This window comes from Pollachius pollachius (assembly GCF_949987615.1).
Source record: "Pollachius pollachius genome assembly, chromosome: 6".
Lineage (NCBI taxonomy): Eukaryota > Metazoa > Chordata > Actinopteri > Gadiformes > Gadidae > Pollachius > Pollachius pollachius.
Genome location: NC_136939.1, coordinates 15,623,141 through 15,643,760, shown reverse-complemented (window position 1 = coordinate 15,643,760; position 20,620 = coordinate 15,623,141). Strand labels below are relative to the sequence as shown.

Below are 20,620 nucleotides of genomic sequence, written 5' to 3'. Positions count from 1 at the left end.
CAAAATACAGCATGTTTTTCTCAATGAGCTCTTAAAAATGGGAAACAATTCAAAAAGACAAAATCTGTATTTCGGAATAAGAACTTATTGCCAAAAATAATCATACAAGCCAGTTTAGGTGATCAACTACTCGAAAATAATAATAAAAGTAGGCCTATGCGGCGCTCGTAATAGCCGAACAATTAGCCTATGCTGCTCTTAAACGTTTGGAAACAATTCAAAATGACAAAATCTGTACTCCAATTCCAATAAGAACCAAGGAACGGCTTGGCTGTTCTGTTCACAAACAATCACAAACAATGCGACACAACCTCCTTTTGATCGATAAAAATATTACGTGATCGACTAAATTCTTCACGATCAATGATCGATCATCGATCATTCCCATCCCTACTTAGCATTGTGTAGCATCTTATCCTCGCTATCATTGTTGTGTAGGGGAATGGCTTAACCTAACAATTGTTAGTGCTTGTAACTTGACTATAGTCTACTTTTGACTATAGTTTTTTTTTTACGATATTTATTAACACATTTGACAATAGAACAGCTTCCTCCATGCAATTTTAATTATTAGGGCTGTGCCGAATTTGTAATAATGGTCTGACCTGGCAATTAAAATCAATTAACCGTCATGACCGTTGTCAACCCAAAGATTTCTGCGTCCAACTCCTCTCTGCTTCCCTTTAAATAAGCGCTCTGTGTACACACGCTGCCTTCGCCATTCCCAAGCAGAGCGGGGGAGGGAAGAGGAGAAACTGCTTGGGTTGTGAATTGGCCTTGTTGATTATCTAATTGGGCTGGCCCCAATACATAAATTCAAGATGATAGGGAGGTTTTCTGTACGGATATTAATTACATTTGTGGAGACCACAGAGGCAGAATCGTGTTTTTAATCAACTGATCACCAGTGTCTTTCAGACCCACACATCTGCCCGAGCCCGACTCGGTCACACATCTGTCCGAGCCCGACTCGGTCAAGGCAGGACTTCAATGTTCTGTAGACGCACACAGCTTACATAGTATGAGAGTGCACCTACTTCCAATATTCTCAAAGCAAAAAGGTGGTTTGACGTTGTGTATGTTCAATTCACCCGAACAGAAATCAACAAAGTACAGTTGTTGGTTTCAGATCGGCATAAAAGGAAAAAACATCACAACCTTTACTAATCATGTTATATACATCATTAAATAACCATCATTAAACCATCATCATTAAATAACCAGCCAGCAGGTTGAGCCTTTTACTATCTTTGGACCTTGTTTAATCATTGAAATAGCTGCTAACACATTTCTTATTAAAAAGACTTCTAAGCCCAGTTATCTCCAACCAAAGATGGTACCAGAAGATGTTGATAATGTTGGCAACAATTTTAGGAAAATCGAACTGTTTTTATGTACAGTCCCCTATTTTCAGGTACTCAAATGTAATTGGATAAATTAGCATAATCATAAATACATTTCAATTTGTATTACTTTGCAGAGAATCCTTTGCAGGCAATGACTGCCTGAAGTCTGGATCCCCTGGACAAAATGCTGGGTTTCCTCCTTTATGATGCTCAGCCAGGCATTTACTGCAGCTGTCTTCGGTTGTTGTTTGTTCGTGGGTCTTTCTGCCTTTCATGTTGTCTTCAACAACTGAAATACATGCTTAATCGGGTTGGGATCAGGAGATGGACTCGACCATTGCAGGATATTCCTTTTTTGCCTTAAAAAACTCCTTGGTTGCTATCCAGTATGTTTTGGGTCATTGGCCCTCTGTACTGTGAAGCACTGTCCAATCAACTTTGCTGAATTTGAGCAGACAACATATCCCAAACACGCTCCTTTTGTCTTCTGTCCCATTATCATCAATAAATACTAGTGACCCAGTGCCATTGGAAGCCATGCATGGCCATGCCATCACACAGCCTCGAACCGTGTTTTACAGACTGTGGTATACCTCAGATCATGAGCAGTTCAAAGCCTTCCCTATACTTTTTTTTTCCGATTCCTTAGGTTTTCCCAGCTCATACTCCTAGATAGATAGATAATGGACTTTACCAGCTTGACGGGTGCACCTCATTCAACAATCTTAGGGTGTTGGGGTGATAAGTCTATTATTTTTGGATTGTGCAGCCTCGTGCCCTTCAGGCTCCTCGTGTGACCGTTAATGGTCCTTGCCACTTTCAAGCTGGATGTGAATTACAATAACTTTTTCTCCCGGAGCATATTTCCTTAGCCAATTGGATTTTGAAGTGGGGGTACCCTGGCACACTTGAGCCACTTATTCTACTACGTGGCCGGGTAGAGGTTCAACATTCACAGTTTTAACATGTCTGTAAAGACAATCACCCCGCACAGTTTTACAGATGTTCTTGCAAACAAATAAAAGACGGTGCAAATATTTCTGCAACATCCAACCAGTCTGCATATAATTATGTAGACAGAGGTTCCCATCCGTGTTTACCACATAATACATAATGCATACACATGATGACACCAATTGGCCACCAACAGAGAAATCCTGAAACTTTCCCCATCATCACTACGGCCTGCTTCGGTCAGATGGCACAGCGGGCGTTCTGTAACTCGTTCAAATGTTTGTTCACTTTGTATATATATGTGTATAAGTGCATTCATTGCTTAAAAAAAAATAACTTTGCCAAACATAGCACATCATGAACACAGTAGAGCTGTCGATCTTCCTCTATAATCCCATTCGATCCCATTCCTTATTTTCAGTTGAGGTTTTCTGAAACATTGCCTGTACCGATGGTTGAGTAGAGGGCTGAAGCCTTTGGCTGTTTAGCATTGTCAACGCATTTAAGGTATTCCTCGTGCTGATAAACCATTAAATGTCGGATAAAATTTGTAAACTATCCATTACATGCCATTATTTGAAACATGGAACAAGACCTAAAATCAAATCATCCGAAGTGTGTTGTCCTTTCTACTACGCTTCTGCCTGTATCATTGATCTCCTTGCCTACTATATATTCATCTGTCTCTCTCCCACACCTCCTCTTTCTCTCTCCTAACCCCTCCTCTCCTCTCCTCTTCTCTGCCAGCCAGGGCGTCTACTAAGATAATGAGGAAGAGGAGAAACTGGAATTCTCTCAAGAGCCTCGGAACGATTCTGTGAAGTCTCAATGAAAGCGGCGGTGGTACTTCACTAGTCTTCCAGGACATGGCTAAGAAAACGCGTGCAAAGGGCGAGAAGCCTGAAGCGCTGATCTCTGCCTTACAGGCGGCCAATGAGGACCTCAGATCCAAGCTTACTGACATTCAGATAGAGCTCCACCAGGAAAAATGCAAGGTAGGAGCCTACCAAAACATTCATTCACTATCAACAAAAATCAACGCACCATTCATTCCCATTCACCTCCACTATTCCCCCCCCCCCCCCCCCGTCCAGGTGACCAAGCTTGAGCGGGACAAGGTGCAGGAGGTGAAGCGGGTGCGGGAGCAGGAGCAGCACCGCCACACGGCCACGCTGACGGAGCAGCGGGCCAAGTGGCACGAGGAGAAGCAGAAGGAGGTGCAGGCGCTGCGGGAGGCCCTGACGCGGCAGCATGAGCAGGAGCTGGCGCGCCACGCCAAGATCAAGGACCAGGAGAGCCAGCGGCTCAAGGCCGCACTCAACGCCATGCGCGATGGCAGCGGCGAGAAGGTGAGGGCTGTGTCGGAAATCATGGTTAACTATTTCATTTTGACCTGTTAAACCTCAGACTATGAAACAAAATTGATATTGTGTCTAGCCGCAGTGTTTCCCGTACATAGACCAATGTGCGGCGCAGGGCCACAGAATCAACACCGAGTGCCACAAATTGATTCCGCTTCTTTTTTTCTTTATTTTGCGATTTTCAAATATAAATATCGTTTTCGTTCATTCATCTCCTCACAGCACTCTTTCTCGCTGTCATTCTCGTTCACAAACGCATACGCACATGAACACGCACAGAGACAAGCGTTCATGCCAGTGGTTCGCGGGGACACTTATAAACGGCTGATTCGCCCGCTCCTCCTCTCAACGCGCCTATCAAAGGAAAACGCGAAGCAGCGGGATATTTGGCACAGAGAAGACGGTCGGCGACCGTTTTACCAAAATTTAGTATGATATACTGTGCTCAAAATTATTGTTAACTCAGAAAAGATAATGTTAGCGATTATGAACTCAACGTTATTGATATTGAACGTCCCGCACCCTAAGTCTGCATAGATAAAGTTGGTAACGCAGCAGAAGATGTGATCAATATGAAATGCCGTTATAGTTGAGATAGGCTACGGTGTTAGACTGAGTACCCTCACCCCGTTTTTGAATTCGCTCTGCAGCAGGGGCTGGAGCATGGACCTATTAAAGAAGGGCTGGAGCGCAATACATTTCTTTCTGTTTCCGATCCGCTTTTATTGGAGCCAATCACCAAGCTGGCTTTACCCCCTGGCGCGCTATTGGCTGGTTTAACACAATGAAGACAGGGAAGCGATGGTTGCATTCGAAGCAATCGTTGGTCTGATTGGTTGAAGGACTATTATTATTTTTATTATTATATTTATATTGTTACATTAACTATTGATTTTGTTTAACCAAAAAAGTTAAAAAGAAGAACAGGTTTATATTGGTTGAGGTAGTTCTTGAGTTCAGTATTTGAAATAAAAGCCTCCAGCTTTAGTTGTTTTTGCAATTCATTCCTTTAATGTCACAGAATCTAAAGATTGCAACTAAAATAGGCAAACATTAAGGTAAAAACTAAACTTTTACATCAATTTTGGTGAGTAATTCTCAACAAGAAACTTAACAGACAGGTCTTCCTCCATCATAAAGTACAGGTCTTTGTATGAGCAAACCAATTATACTGGCCTGCCATGTAATGTATGGAGTTATGGCAAGGATCGAAACCAGGCAGGGTTCTGCTAAAAAGGTTTTTCATTGTCTTCTCTTAGAGAACTTGCGCTAAAGAATATTGAATATTTCCAAATGCTTCTTGTAGCTTTAAAATTGTCTCATCAGGTGACAATAGATAAGCATACAGGTGTATATTTAACATGGCATCTTCAGAAATTGTGTGTTTAAATGCTGCCCACTGCACACACTCTGCATACACCCAGATGACCACGGCACCGACCTCCACGGCACCCTGACACTCCCCGTCTGGCGCCAGGGGGGCACCACACATTGCTACCTGGTCTGTGGGAAACACTGAGCCAAGGAATGGCTTGAGAAGCACACTTGCTTCAAGATGTATTTGTATTCATACAATGTATCATTTGTATTCATACAAATATCCAGCTCACTGACTACAGGTAGTCAGTCAGTTTAAAGTTCTCCAGCCCGCAGGGGAGTTTACACTAATTGGCTTACAAAAAAGAGATGTTAAAAAGTTTATGAAAAGGGTTTCCAAGTGAGATCTGCATGATTTCTCCAACACTGACATATGTACACCAACCCTGTTTATGTAGAAGCAAAGTCCGCCCCTCCGGTTTTATTCCACTTAGTTCTGTGACCCGGTCGGCTCTGAGGAGCTGGAAGCCCGGTCGATGGAGTGGGCTGGATGTGTTCCCCAAGCCAGGTTTCAGTGAAGCACAAGGAAAACAAAGCGTTAAACTTTCTGGGACAATGAAAGACGTCTGCCCAGTGGGTAGTTGGAGGTTTGAGAGTTCTTCTGTGCTTAATGCGAGACAGTGCTGAAGAATAAACGAATAAACAACAACACAGCATGGGAGAGCACAGACCCCAGGCTGCCGTCTGCCCTAACGTTTGGTCATGGTCCAAAAGGAAATACACATGTTTTAAACTCCTTTTTAGTTTTCTGTGTTGAGAGAAATTTCAATATTCTAAATATCGTGCGACTTTTATAACCCTTTTCTAATAAGTTAAAGCTACCACAGTCAAACTTAATTTAACTATTTCCGGGATTGCATTCGAAAACATTTCCAAACTTTCCACAGAAGAAAGGGTCTAATTTCCTATCAGCTGGATATCTTTAAGGATATTTTATTTGTCCTTTGCTATGCTGGTCTCTAATTAAAAATCTAAATCCTTTTTCACCTGGTCCTGTGATATTTATACACCTTCTTACATTCCAAGTCTAAAGCCAGTTATGGCCTTGGATTAAACTATGAGATCCTTATGGCTGTTCGTAGTGCAGGGACTTCAGGAGTTTAGTCACAAAGAAGCTTGCAGGCATGAATGTTCAAAACCCCATAAAATCATAAAAAAATCATCAAAGACCACAGCAACCCAGGCTATAGACTGTTCACACTGCTGCCGTCTGGTAGACGCACCAAAGCAGACAGGCACGGACTACCAGACTCACAAACTGTTTTTATCCCCAGGCCATCAGGCTTCTCAACCAGCAAACTTTTGAGATACCTGAACATTCCAGTATGTTCTGTTGATTTTGCACCCCTACACTTGATAATACATGCCAGTGCTTTATTTAATCATTGAATTGTTCAATTATTTTAACGTTGCTATTGTTGAGATCTTTGTGTTTATTTTGCTATTTGGTTTTGCTTTGCTACGCAGTTGTGGCTTACCTAGTCCTAAGAATGTCACAGCCCAGTATGACCCTGTGACCCTTGACTTAACCTGTTTCCTGTTGCCCACCTCCCCCCCTCCATCCTCCAGGTGCGCACGGCCCTGACCCTGGAGGCCAAGGAGGACGCGCGGCGCTTCTTCGACCAGGAGCGGGTGAAGCTGCTGCAGGAGATCGTGGAGCTCAAGTCGTCCAAGAAGCAGACGGACGAGGCCCTGAGCAACATGATCCAGTCGGACAAGATGAAGGCGGGCGACCTGCGCGTGGAGCACCAGCAGCACCAGGAGCAGATCTCCAAGATCAAGTGGGACTGTGAGAAGGACGTCCGCAGGCTGGTGCGCACGCACGCACGCACACACACACACACACACGCACGCAGACACACGCACACACACACACACACACACACACACACACACACACACACACAGACACAGACACAGAAAAACACACACACACACACCTACACACAGACACACACACACACACACACACACACACACACCTACACACACAGACACAGACACACACACTCCACTGTGTGTGCGTCTCGAGTCCCAAAGTCTGAAACTCTAATCCCACGCTTGTTTGTTGCCACATGCGCACAATGAAGGCATGCAACGTCCGCTCAAAAAGATATAATATAAAATCATAATATAATATAAAGTCAATATAAAATTTATGAATATAAAACGATTTCCACCATATAGCCAAATCCATATCATTGCACAACATAAAACCTTTAGTCACGTTCATCCTGGTATGGTGCCTACCCCTAATATAAATAATTGTCAACATTTAAACATAAAGCACAAATTTCATTATCACAATGTATCCTGACCCAAATCAACAACATTAGACCCTTTTCAGCTATAGAGTTGGCTCAACTGTGCTTTATTGGCGTGGAGGCAATGAAAAGACCCTCTACCATGAGCTTGCTGACAGTCAAGTGACCAAACCGAACAGATGAGTTAACTCACTGTTTTCCGCCTCCCCGTCACAGGTGGATGAAATCAAGTCCAAAGACCGCTCCATCTTCTCCCTGGAGAAGGAGCTGGAGTCGACGTCAGGCTACCTGCAGAAGCTGCAGCTGCAGAAGGACGCTCTGGACGAGCAGCTGTTCCTGGCCAAAGAGGCCGAGTGCGGCCTGGGCAGCCCCAAGCGAGAGATCCCTGGCAGGGCGGGCGACGGGGCGGAGCACTGCGGCAGCCCAGTAAGCCCAGTGCCCTCTCTTGCACCGCGGCTCCACTGCCCCACGCTGTGGGGGGCGGGGGCAACAACATGGGGTTTGAATGTATTGCACTAGTCTGTGAACCGAACGTTCCTTAATTATTTCATGACATCGACGTGCCTTTTAGAGGCATATATTCTTTGATTTTACACACATCTCCGGTCGAGGCGTGGCTCATATTAGAAGACACCAAACTCATAATCTGCCTATGGTTATGATATTGCCAACACAGTGTTGTTGTTTTTTTCAGACTTTAGGTAGTTCTCTTTACTCAACATGTGTTTGGATCCTGTTAAAAGAAGGATAAAGAATGATGTTTGTTTGAGCTGTTTGTGACTGATCTTGCCGTTCTCTGCTTGGCACAACGAATAACATTGCATTTCTACATTGCATTCACTACTAAGGGTCTTCTGATTATGACAAATGGCTGCCCTCTAGGCTAAATAACCTAAGTCAACATTTGTATATATCATCTAATTAAGAGATTAAAAACCATTAGAATGTGTTATAGTTCTACATATTGTGTAACTGTTGTACCGGGACAGGTAGTCTTGCCTTGTCTCTCTCTTTATATCTACTAAATGTCTTGTCATCCCACCAGGACATGAGGAGAAATCAGCGTCGAACGGCTGAACTCAACTCAACGATACGCAAGCTGGAAGACCGCAACTCACTCCTAGTGGATGAGAGGAATGAGTTGGTATGAGCCATTCTTTATCCATGGATTGAGTTGTTTAGCGTGGCTAATGACTAATTTATTTTCTTTTTTTTTCTTCACTGGTACATTGTATTAATAAACATATGGAATGTATAAGCTACAGATTGATAATATGCCATGTAATATATGCTATTTCTGGAATCAAATTTTATCAATACCTTGATTCTTTCAGTTGTTACATATTTCCTTTCATACAGGACGCATAATGTAATTCACACATTCAGCTGTACTTAAAAGTCAAATCCAGTATCACTGACAGCCAGGACCAATATTGTTGATGGTCCTTGCTGTCATCGGATAATTGTCATTCTTAAATATTAAAGTTTTATTGTGAAACGTTTTGAGATCATGAAACTATATTTGTCTTTCACCAGCTGAAGCGAGTGCGAGAATCAGAAAAACAGTGCAAGCCGCTGCTGGACAAGAACAAGCTGCTGAACAAGAGGAACGACGACCTGACCCAAACCATACAGAAACTAGAAGACAAGGCCAAGAGCCTTGCCAAAGAGAACCTGGAAATGGTGTGTGTCTGGAGGAACCAGAATCCTGATTTTGTTACTTAACCTATTCACCCCAAGAGTGCCCCGTATACGGGCAAAGCCCCTCCCCCCCACGGCAAAGATGTTGCAAGGAATTAAACGCATGAGACATTTCGTATTTTTATCAACGAACGTTGTGTCCCATGCTGTCTCCGCAGAAGGAGAGGATGAGCTCCCACGCTCCGCTGAAGAAACTCAAGTCTCTGAATGACCTGGATCAGGCTCACGACGAGCAGGAGCTGGCCTTCCTCAAGCTGCAGGTCCTGGAGCAGCAGGCCATGGTGGACGAGCTCACCAGGGTGAGTGCAGGGCTCCACGGGTTTAGTTGTGCTTGCAATAACAACAATAATTGCTGTTACTCAAAATGACCAATGACAAGAAAGTAAGAAGGAAGGTTAATGGATGGATAATTTGGGGGTCCTGCTAAATCCGTAGGAACCCTATTATATTTGTTATTATTATTAGTAGTAGTAGAAGTAGTGGTAGTAGTGGTAGTAATATATGATCACTTCCAGCAAACCTGTTTTTAAGGCATACAAATACCATTTTAACGAGGTCACAACACTGCTCCTTCTCAAAATATAGTCTGATCTGCCCTTTGAGTTTTACATTTACATGTGGCGGCGTGTGGGGAACAAGACGAGTGGTTCGAGTCTGACGTCAACCAAACATATTATGAGACACGGCACAATATCAAATGATGTCTGCTTTGATGTATGCATTAGGCCATGGCGCCATATGTAGGACCCTGATATCACTGCTTGCAACTATATATTAATGTTATTTCATCACTAATCTACCAATATTTTTTGTGTTCTTTTATTTATTTTTTCAGGATAGAGAAAAACTTCTGAGGAAGAAGAGGCATAAAAGAAGTTCCAGGCCAATAAAGGTAATCAAGCATGGAAATAAGGCTTAAAGGGACGGAAATTATTACGTTTCGGTTCACTGTTGACCTATAGTCTCTGTAAATGTAAATTTCTGCTTTCCTTTTCAACCTTTGCTATATCTATTTTATGTTACTGTATTAATATTTAGTTTTGTCTGCTGTGTGTAAAGTGTCTTTGGGTCCCTTGAAAGGCGCTGTATTAATCCAAGTTATTATTAATATTGCGTGGAAAGGAAATAAGTTGGTTGTTTTACACTGTCAATGTCGTCGCCTATATTTGAAAGTTAACACTTTTATTTGATATTCAATTGAGTATCAATTTTGTGTAAGTTACATATCAGTCAAGTTTCAAGATTGTATCCCTTAAGTGTCAGTTTACACTAACTTTACATTCCATAATTTTTGGTTACATATTTTGTTATAATGCATCGATTTATTTTCTATTTATTAAATTAAAATGGGAACACCTGTAATGTGACCTGATTTCCGCCTAGGGATGAATTAATAATATCTGATTATGATTTCTGATGATCCCCTTAATCTATGAATGTTTTTTCTCACACAGAGGCACATCGTGGTGGACACATTCTTCGGCTATGACGAGGAGTCCATGGACTCTGAGTCCTCCTCCGTGGCCTCTTTCAGGATGGAACGGACCCCTGCAACCCCCGATGAAGACATGCACCAGGTAGCGAGAACGCCAATCCTCACCTTTACAGCTGGGCTTTCATGTCGCTGGTTGTTGTGTGATCTTAATGCTTCGCAGTAGAATCATAGGCATAAATGATTATGAGTATTTTCATTTTCTATTCAAAAAAAAATTCTATGCTGATATACATTTATTATCTAGAATGGGAGTGCCTGTAATGTGACCCAATTTCCGCCTAGGGATCAAGAAATAATTTCTGATGATCCCCTATGATTATGATATTATGATTGTATGCTTTGTTTCGCTAAAGAGAGAGTGTGTGTGTGTGTGTGTGTAACCAGGGTTTGGCCAATGAGGAGTCGGAGTTGCGGTTTCGCCAGCTGACCAGGGAGTACCAGGCGCTACAGCGAGCCTATGCGCTGCTGCAGGAACAGAAAGGAGGCTTACTGGACGCAGAGATGGAGGCCAAGGTAACACCATGCAGGAGAATAGAGAAGTAGGGTGTTGCAACAGCTATGTGTTGGAATTCGTTGCATTTATAGAGCTTCTCAAGGTTACCCAAAGCGCTCTTAATAAACAGTGTGTGTGTATGGGTACGGTGGGGTGCTGACAACACCTCATCCACTACTAGTGTGTAGTACCCCCCTGTGCTAACAGCTCAGGAGGTAGAGCTGGTTGGCTGGCAACCACAAGGTTGTTAGTTTGATACCCGGCTCCTCTTAGCTGAGTATCGAGGTGTCCCTGAGCAAGGCACCTTACCCTAACTGCTCCCGATGCGACGAGTTGGCTTTTGCCTTGCATGGCTGACATCGCCGTCGCAGTGTGAATGTCTGCATGTATGGGTGACTGTCAGTTAATATTGTAAAGCGCTTTGGATAAAAGCGCTATTTAAATGCAGTCCATTTACCATTTACAAAGGCAGGCATGTTCGTACAAGAACAAGGTTGGCACTTTGTCCAGGACACCGGGGATTGCACCTCGGCTCTTGTGACGAGTGTCATTGGATCTTTAGTGAGCACAGGGAGTCAGTGCCTTGGTCTCACGTGTCATCCAAAGGTCGGTGCTTTTCAACAGGAATTCCCAGTCCTGGGGCGTTGGGGATATTACATAGGCAAGCGGGATGAACTCCTCCCCTACTGCCCCTCCCAATACCTCTAGCAGCACCAACTAGTCTCCAGTCCAAGGATGGACCAGGACCGGCCCTGCTGGGCTTCCTGAGAAGCCGGTATTGCTATGCAGGTAGCCACGGTGCTGTCCAGGTTTGTTCTACATCTGTCCAAAACATTGCGTATAGTGTTCAAACTCCAACAGAAACAGTGGGTTAACACACACACGTTAACAACGGACCTGTGGAAGAGCTGAGAGCTGAGTACTTATTTAGTTTATTGGGTGTCTGTTGGAGATTTCTGAAACTTGAAACGGTCAAGTTTCAGTCATGAAACTTTGCCAAGGTATGTATTTATTTATTTCGGTTTTATTTGAATAGGGACAGATACAAAAACATAGATAAGTGTGAGTATGCATCAAAGTGTTAGCTAAAGCTAATTCACGACACTTGTCTCCTCATGGTGAACAAATCTGGCTGAAGAACCTAAGACTTACGTCTGAATAGATTTTCCGCCACTTTGAACTCAAGGCAATGGATAGAAAATAAGTCGTCAAGAATCAAGAACTTCTGAGGACTGCTGGTGGTGTTCAAAAGGCAAAAGGTGAAATTCGATGCCCAGCGAGGAAGAAAGTTGGTGATGTAGGGAGTGGGATCACTGGATACCGAATGCCCTGTGATGCGTCCATAGATTAATCTGGAACTTTTCCTGCATAGAGACAGAAGACATAGACTTTCAAGCACTAAAACCAAGGGAACTTTCTTCTTTGTTCTTCTGGAGACCTTCTTTAAAGTCCCAAAAACAAACTGGAAGAAGAAGCCTAGGCCCGAGGGACTGAATGGAACCCTCCATTATGCAAGTAGAGCTAGTTGCCTCACAATGTGTTGGATAACTGCTGTCGTAAAGAAGGTGCTGCTTTATATGACACCGTCTGGATAGGTCAGACACCCTTATCTACATTTATTTTATGCCCAAAAGGTTATATCCTTTTCATGCAAACCTTATTTAAACGTGTTGGATTACTCACAATAGTTTCTATTTCTTCCCAGAAGATGTATACTGGTTGGTAATCGTGTTGTGTGAGAGTGGTCACTGAAAGGGGAGAGGCTAGGATATGACAACAGAGAAGTTCTGCCCAGACAGATACCTTTCCCCCTCGGGCCCACTACAGTTTCCAAGGTAGCATAGCTGGCTCCATTGAAATACTTGAACAGGCTAGAGCCTTTCCTGTGCACCTCCCCAACAGCATAGTTAACCAAAAGCAGACACTTTGCAACATTGTGATCTACTAGAACCTACTTAACCTTAACAATAGCTTATTTAAACAACACTCAAAGAATATAATGCTGTTTATTTCATATGTAATTATCATTATACTGCAAAAATAAAACCCATCTGTACTTTACCCCTACCCTTTACAAGCTGTGTTTATCTGTTGTTCAATTCAAGCAATCCTAATGATTTCGGAAGTGCTACACTGGGAAGCCAACAGCCATCTTCTGCCTGGTTGAAACTGAATTTTGAACATCTTTTATCCACTAGTTGTTGCTTTGTCGTTGAACTAAATACTCTTGTCCCATCATCTGCTGTGGACCTGCTTTACCAGGTTTTTCCGTAAGTAAATTATATCAGAAGCCAATCTTTCTCTGAAGATGAGATGCCATGCAAGACGGCATTGAAACCGAAAAGGTTACAACGTTTTTTTTCTGTTCTGGGTGTATACACAAAATTTACAATAGCACATAATATGTTCTTATCATTACTCGCTTGGGCAACCGTTACTTGCTTGGGTAACCATTTCCTGCCTGATGTGTGCAAACATTACTGTTGTGATCCATAACTGTGAGCTGTGTGCAGGATCGCTTGCTGAGGGAGTCGCTTTGGTGAATATTTCAGCATCACTTGCATTGGACGCAAGGAAGGTCAACAAGGAGGGTCCGCAAGGACGTAATGGGTCCTTCAATCCCCTTGCGTTGCGTCAACATGGAACCATAACTAAGGCTTTAGAACCCGTCAGAGTATGTTGCCAACTTTTGCATAGCACCTAAATGCAGGGGTACAAACTCTTACCCCTTTCGGAGAAATTTGCAGTTTTTAACTCAAACAGGGCATCAACGTGAATTGTGTGTTTCAGCCTGAATTTGCTATGTACACTTTGGTTTCTTACACAGCAAATGCTATCCATCCGAAGGCAAACACCACATCGAAATTGCTGTGAGTCCTACATTCTGCAAATATGGCGATGTTTTGGGCTGTGTAGTTCCGTCTGCAGCCTGAATGCAGCTGTAGTATTTAAAAATAAGTGCTTGTGTTCTTGTTCTTGTCTCATTTTTAAGTCTAGGCTTAAAAAAGTCCTCAAGTGTCAAAACTTTTAACCATTTTCTAATTGATATCTCGATATTAGAAGCTGATTCTGTTACCGTGTTGTCTATACATCAGTTGTAACATTACCTCTGAAGCAGGACCGCCCACAAAACAGTTCACCTGTAGTGCAGACATTTACAGATATTTGGAAGGTAGTGCTTGATTTGCTTGAAAGTTGTCTCAACTACAATGATAACAATGCTAATGAAAAGAATAAATTACATACCGACACCGAAAAAATATCTTGTTATAATATGCTACTTTGCCAATCAGTCTCCATTGCAACTTAGAAACTCTACAACCTTTTTTATTTTTTTAAGATTTATTTTTATGCTTTATTAGAGAGTGAGATAGAGAGGAAGGTATGAGAGATAGAGGGGAGGTCATGCAGCAAATGACGACGGGCAGGATTGGAGATTCGCTGCATTCAGGACTGAGCCTATATGGTACTCAGTGAGTCACCGGGGCGCCCTTGAAACTCTACCTTTGAAAAATCAGAGATTTCATGGTCTAAATCTTTATGTACCACAATCACAAATCCGTGAATAAAACTGAACTTTAAATTTCTGGCTATTCTTACATTTTGGATTGCCAATCGATGAGCAGTGGAGGGGTGCTTGGCATTTGCGTTATTCCTGTATTGTTGTTCTGTCCTTTCAGGCCCAAGATCAGCTCCAGGCGGACGCACTGCGCTACAAGGCCAAGATAGAGGACCTGGAGAACGAGCTGAACCTCAAAGGACAGGTACGATGCCTACCACACACACATAGGCACACACAGCTACACAACAAAACAAATGTACAATAGTCAGTGCACTAAGAAGAAAATTATTATGGAAGCCCCTAAAATCCCATTGCTGGTTGGTCTCAGATCAAATATGAATGAACAATATCAAAAAGCGAATGAAGGAACAGTGGGCCTCTGGTCAAACTGCTTTTTTTTTGGAAGTCTTTGTTTCTCTATGTGTTTTGAATCCGTGTTCAAGATGCTTGAGGTCTAGGAGGGGGGTTGGCAGGGTTACTCCACTGTCCTCCTGGTAGCGGTGGATTCAGATGTGATGAAGAAATTCCTAGAAATAACAAGACCTGGAAAAAAAAACGACTTCAGTGAGAGGACCAATCACAGCCCTTGCTGCTGCATCGCCCTGATGCATGGTTACAATTTTTGGGAGGCACATGTCAGGCCCTTGCGCTGGATGCAAGCAGGGTCTGCAAGGAGGGTCCGCAAGGACGTAATGGGTCCTTAAACCCCCCTGGAAGTCTTTGTTTCTCTATGTGTTTTGAATTGAAACCTTTTTTGTTTTCAATTTTTGTAAACAAGAACTATGTAGAAAAATGATTGCATTATTTCTTGTATTATTCTGATCTGGTATGTATATCGTGTCCCCTCAGGACTCTAAATGGGTGGAAGAGAAGCAGCTGTTCCTGCGTCGGAACCAGGAGCTTCTGGATCAGGTCAATCTCAAGTGTTTTTGTCACTTTATTGTTGGATCTGTTGTTGAGACGTTCACACTAGACAAAATCAGTCCTTCCTTTTTGTAAAAAGGTTCTCTCTTTCCTTCCCTCTTTCTTTCTCTCTTTTTGTCTTTCTCGTTCTCATGTGCAGATGGAGAGGACAGAGAGTGATTCCAGCCGGCTTCAGCAGGAGCTTCAAGACTCCAAGGATCAGAACGAACTCTTGGAGTTCAGGATACTGGAGCTGGAGGTCAGACCGACAATAGTCCAATTTGAAATGATCATTCTTCTAATTATTGTCAAGCGTCTTGTGACCAGAGCATTTTATAAAAAAACCTACAGTGACTTACATTCATGATACTTTGTATGTTATAATCATATGTACTCCATGATCTTTAAGAAGTGGACTCTTAGAGGAGGTGGGGCTACCTTAGGCCAGACGTCTAAAGGTCATCCAAATCAGACTATAGGGGGTCTACAGTGATCAATTGAAGATGAAAACAAAGCATAACTACAAGACCCAATCTAAGACTATTCCATCGTTAACAACCTTATAAGGATTTGTATAGGGGTTGGCACCTAAAAACACTGCTTGCAGCATTAATTATCATTATTTTTATTGATTTCAGAAATGTTATTATCTCTTATCAGCACCTTTATCTAATCTTTAATTTATTCATTCAGGAGCGTGAAAGGCACTCCCCTCCCTTCAACCATCTGCGGCTGCACCCGTTCTCTGAAGGTGTCAGCGCGCTGCAGATCTACTGCATGAAGGAAGGAGTAAAGGTACCACTCAACTCTCGCCAAAGTATACTCAAGCAGAAAAAAACATTTCTCATCTCTATCGTGATCTCAATTTGCCTGCCTTCGCTCTTCTCCCCAGGACGTGTGTATACCTGATCTCATCAAACTGCTCGATATTCTCGGAGACAACGGAGTAAGTTGAACTGTTGGTGTTTTTTGTTTTGTTACGTACAAATAATGCATTTATTAAAACTCAATTAAATGCGAACCGATTTTTTTTTTTCTCCAGAATCTACGTAATGAAGAGCAGGTGGCCATTATTCAGGCTAGCACTGTGTTGTCTCTCGCAGAGAAGGTAAGCCCTTACCAATGCATTGAGTTGTGTGACCTACTGGAAAAAAACTTTAGCCTAATGCCTTGTTGTCTTGCTGTTTGTCGCCCTCTAGTGGATCCAGCAGATCGAAGGGACAGAAGCGGCACTGCACCAGAAGATGATGGACTTGGAGATCGAGATGGCAAGTCAATGTGACCCATCAGAGGATAAACACTGTCAAGGCGTTCTAATAAAGCATTCTGTGTTTTTTTTTAAACGGAATAGCCATGGATACTGCACAAAGGCTGTTCAATGTCATCACATTGAACGTATGATGGACAAATCAACTCCAGCCTACCAGTGGATTCAGTCCAGGGTTTCCCACAGCAATTAACAGCTAATGCGGCTGCCTAAGCAACACACACCTGCCGTCTTAACTACGTCATAAAAATAAATACAAATTAATATATATATATATATATATATATATATATATATTGTAAATATTTAAAAGTTAAAACTGCACAAATTCTTTGACTGTTCCTGTTTTCATTTGATATTTCGACCTTGTTGTTTAGCAGTTGATTTGTTTTTAAATATTTGTATATTTAAAATCGTACAAATTTACTAATTGACAGCAACCAACCCCAACAAATGTTCTGCGGTAAACCATGCAGTCTAACATTCAGCCAGAAAGTTGTACCCTCCCACAAACAACATGTTGGTGTTAAAGCAGGGACCCTTTGAATGTATGGGAATAATTGAGTTAACTCAGCCACACAAATGATACAAATGTATCTTAAGAGTAACCTCTGCTGTTCTTTGTATGTAGGAAATGTTCTGTAAGCAGAAAGGGTATCTGGAAGAGGAACTGGACTACAGAAAACAGACATTGGACCAGGCCTATTTGGTAAGAGTGTGGGGGTGTGCATGTTTGAGTCTTGCTATATGTTGTATTACTAAATGTTTTCTTAGATATTGAAGTATTGATGAGGTGTTTCTTCCTTTCTTCAATTGATTGACAATGTAATATAATAAATACATTACAACTGTGCACCCTTCAATATTTGTTTATTTATCAAAGTCATAATGTCATCGCAATATTCAACACATACATGTATTTTTTCCTAAAACAGCAAATCCAGGAGTTAGAAGCCACACTCTACAATGCCCTGCAGCAAGACAAGGTTCGTACAACACATATTCATACCCAACACATTTCTTGGAGGTGACTTTACATTAGAAAAATCTGTTGAATTTCATCAGATACGACAAAGAACGCTTTTAAAAAAAGAAATTGCTCACCCTATCTTTAAAGGTTAGAGATTAGTGTAAAGGCATGCCCCAATTTAATCTCCAGCAGATGTTGCAAAGGTTTAGCTTAGATCACAATGTAAATTATTAAAAAATCGACATTGTCAAAATGCTGTCCTGTCCTGATGTAAGTCGGTCGTTCCCCCCAGGTGATCAAGTACGGGGAGCCGCTGGACGAGCTGCAGAAGGACGAGCTGCGGACGTCGGTGGAGAAGCTGAGGAGGCAGATGCTCAGGAAAAGTCGCGAGTACGACTGCCAGATCCTCCAGGAGAGGATGGAGCTGCTGCACCAGGCACACCAGGTGGGGCGGAGAGACAGGGTGGATGTGGTCTGAGCGTCTGTGTGTGTGTCTGTGTGTGTGTGTGTGTGTGTGTGTGTGTGTGTGTGTGTTTGTGTGCGTGTGTGTGTGTGTGTGTGTGTTTTTAAGTGTGTGCGTGTGTGTGTGTGTGTGTGTTTGTGTGTGTTTGTGTGCGTGCGTGCGTGTGTGTGTGCGTGTGTGTGTGTGTGTGTGCTGTTTCATTTTAGGTTCATAATCGTTTTTTGTTAGAATTCACCAAGTTTAAATAAGCATTGTTGAAATAGAAACATTTCCAATTGAAGGTGCTAAATTTCATAATAACCATACTTTTAAAAAAGGGTAATGTATGGAACATTACAACAAGAGTAAACAAAACACTCATAAATATAATAAGAAAAACAAATTAATTGTATTATCTTTCTCCCTAGCAGTCATATTATTTTAACTTCCAGAAAATCCCCAATTAATTATACAAAAACTGATTTACTTAATTGTCTTAAGATGTGAGTTCTGCTGAATTGCTGGACTCCAATCTAGTGGTGTCACTCTACTCAACGAATTCAGTGATCACGAATATCACGAATATATCATGATCACAAATATATTAATCTGGCGAACACTCAATTGTGGGATTGCCACTTATACATGTCTGGTCTAAAGTATGCATTGTGTGTGTGTACAAAAGATACATTGTGTTAACATGTTGGGCAATTTCCTAACAGAGAATCCGTGACCTGGAAAACAAGACAGACATCCAGAGGAGACAAATAAAAGATTTAGAGGAAAAGGTAAATAACACCTGTTATTGTTGTTATTGTCCAATAATTAATAACCAATGTAAAGATATGTTATCTGTATGTATATATATTAGTGCTGTCAGTTTAACGTGTTATAAACGGCGTTAACGCGTTAAACTGACAGCACTAATATATATATATATATATATATATATATATATATATTAGTGCTGTCAGTTTAACGTGTTATAAACGGCGTTAACGCAAACCAATTTTAACTGCGTTAATTTTTTTATCGCGCGATTAACGCTCTTTTGGATTGGCAAACGTTGTAGTTTTTTCACCTGCTGTCTAGCAACAACTAGTCACGTTAGAAAAACTACAACACCATACCAGATCTAGCTACACCGGAATCAAAACAACAAGCACGCCACACAAACTTGTTGGGGCAAGCAAGGATACGGAGGGGGTGAAAAACTCCTTAAAAGTTTTGTGTGCTGTGTGTCACTCTGTTCGAGCCTGCTGCACGAGAGTTCAATGTTGTCATTAGCTGTTACGTCTTTCTGACCAATCGCAGTTCAAAGCCCACCTGGGCTGTACCACTTCGGGAGGGGCCGCTCAGTTACTCCCCTCTAGACAAAATCGACTTGGTTACGACGTTGAAAGTTTTTGAGTGTTGCGGTGTTTGAGTGAGTCAGAGGTTGCGGGCGCACAGCTCAGGCTGCCGGACGGCTCTGCAAGGAACTTTTATAAAGGCAATATTGTTATCCCGCAGTAATCAGCCCGACAGCCCCGAAACGTTAACGGCCCACTGGGAATTCTCCCGACTCTCCCGATTACCACTGCGCCACCGTGTGTGTGTGTGTGTGTGTGTGTGTGTAGGCGTTATTCGATAGCCTGGTAATGTGTATAGGCCTATGTACAGTAGGAATATTCATACTGGTTTAAATAATAAATGTTATAGTATTTCCCATCTTTGGTGAGCAAGAGTTTTGTTCGAAAGTTCAGTGATTGAAACAAATAAAAGCCTGGGCTATTGAAGTTTTTTTCGGTAGGCCTACCACTGTGATGCACCTACCCGATGCCAAGTGGACCGGGTTGAATTCACTGTGGGTCTCTTCTTATATCCATCTTACATAATATATTTTATTACTGTCCTTCTCAACACTCTCTGATCTCACTAAAAGGCTAGCAGCACGAAATCAAGGGATATTTAGAATAGAAAGAAATGTGCGATTAATCACGATTACATATTTTAATCGCTTGACAGCACTAATATATATATATATATATCTCAGTCACTTTATGCTGACTTTGATTGTCTTTTTTCCCTTCCTCCCACTATGTGTTTCTCTCTCTGTCCATCTTTCTTTATCCGTCTCTTTCTTTCTCCGTCTTGACTGTCTTCCTCTTACTCGTCCCCAGTTCCTCTTTCTTTTCTTGTTCTTCTCCCTTGCCTTCATTCTTTGGCCTTGAAGGATGTGTGATTGTGTGAGGTAAGTAGCCCCAAAGAAACATCATGACCATGGGCAGACCATAACAACCCTCTTGGTTTTTATCGGGGTAATAACTGAGGGATAGCCTCAGCTTGGGTTCAGTACACGTAGAAAGTTCCATGCTTGCTCAAAGTGTTCTTTTTCAATCCATCGTTGTAGTGCCCCCTGTGGGCTGATTGGTATTGCCTTCAGACTGCGGCCGCCTTTAGTCACACTTTACAATTGTGGAAAGTAAAAGAAAAGTGGCAGGGC

General features: G+C 42.2%; 1 protein-coding gene across 2 annotated transcripts; it reads left to right on the top strand.

The window, feature by feature from the left end:
* Positions 1–3,166: 3,166 nt before the first annotated feature.
* jakmip2 (janus kinase and microtubule interacting protein 2) lies at positions 3,167–20,348 on the top strand (the record flags this gene model as incomplete). Of its 2 annotated transcripts, XM_079737540.1 has the most annotated exons (22): positions 3,167–3,295; positions 3,395–3,649; positions 6,608–6,850; positions 7,519–7,728; positions 8,348–8,446; positions 8,839–8,985; positions 9,162–9,302; positions 9,839–9,895; positions 10,458–10,580; positions 10,883–11,011; positions 14,672–14,755; positions 15,403–15,465; positions 15,617–15,715; positions 16,150–16,251; positions 16,349–16,402; positions 16,499–16,564; positions 16,656–16,724; positions 17,355–17,432; positions 17,659–17,709; positions 17,986–18,138; positions 18,858–18,923; positions 20,298–20,348. In XM_079737540.1, 22 exons carry the CDS (start codon positions 3,167–3,169, stop codon positions 20,346–20,348), a joined length of 2,469 nt encoding a protein of 822 aa, XP_079593666.1. The 2 variants fall into 2 exon arrangements, with proteins under 2 accessions (XP_079593666.1, XP_079593667.1); XM_079737541.1 differs by lacking the exon at positions 15,403–15,465.
* Between the last annotated feature and the right edge of the window lie 272 nt (positions 20,349–20,620).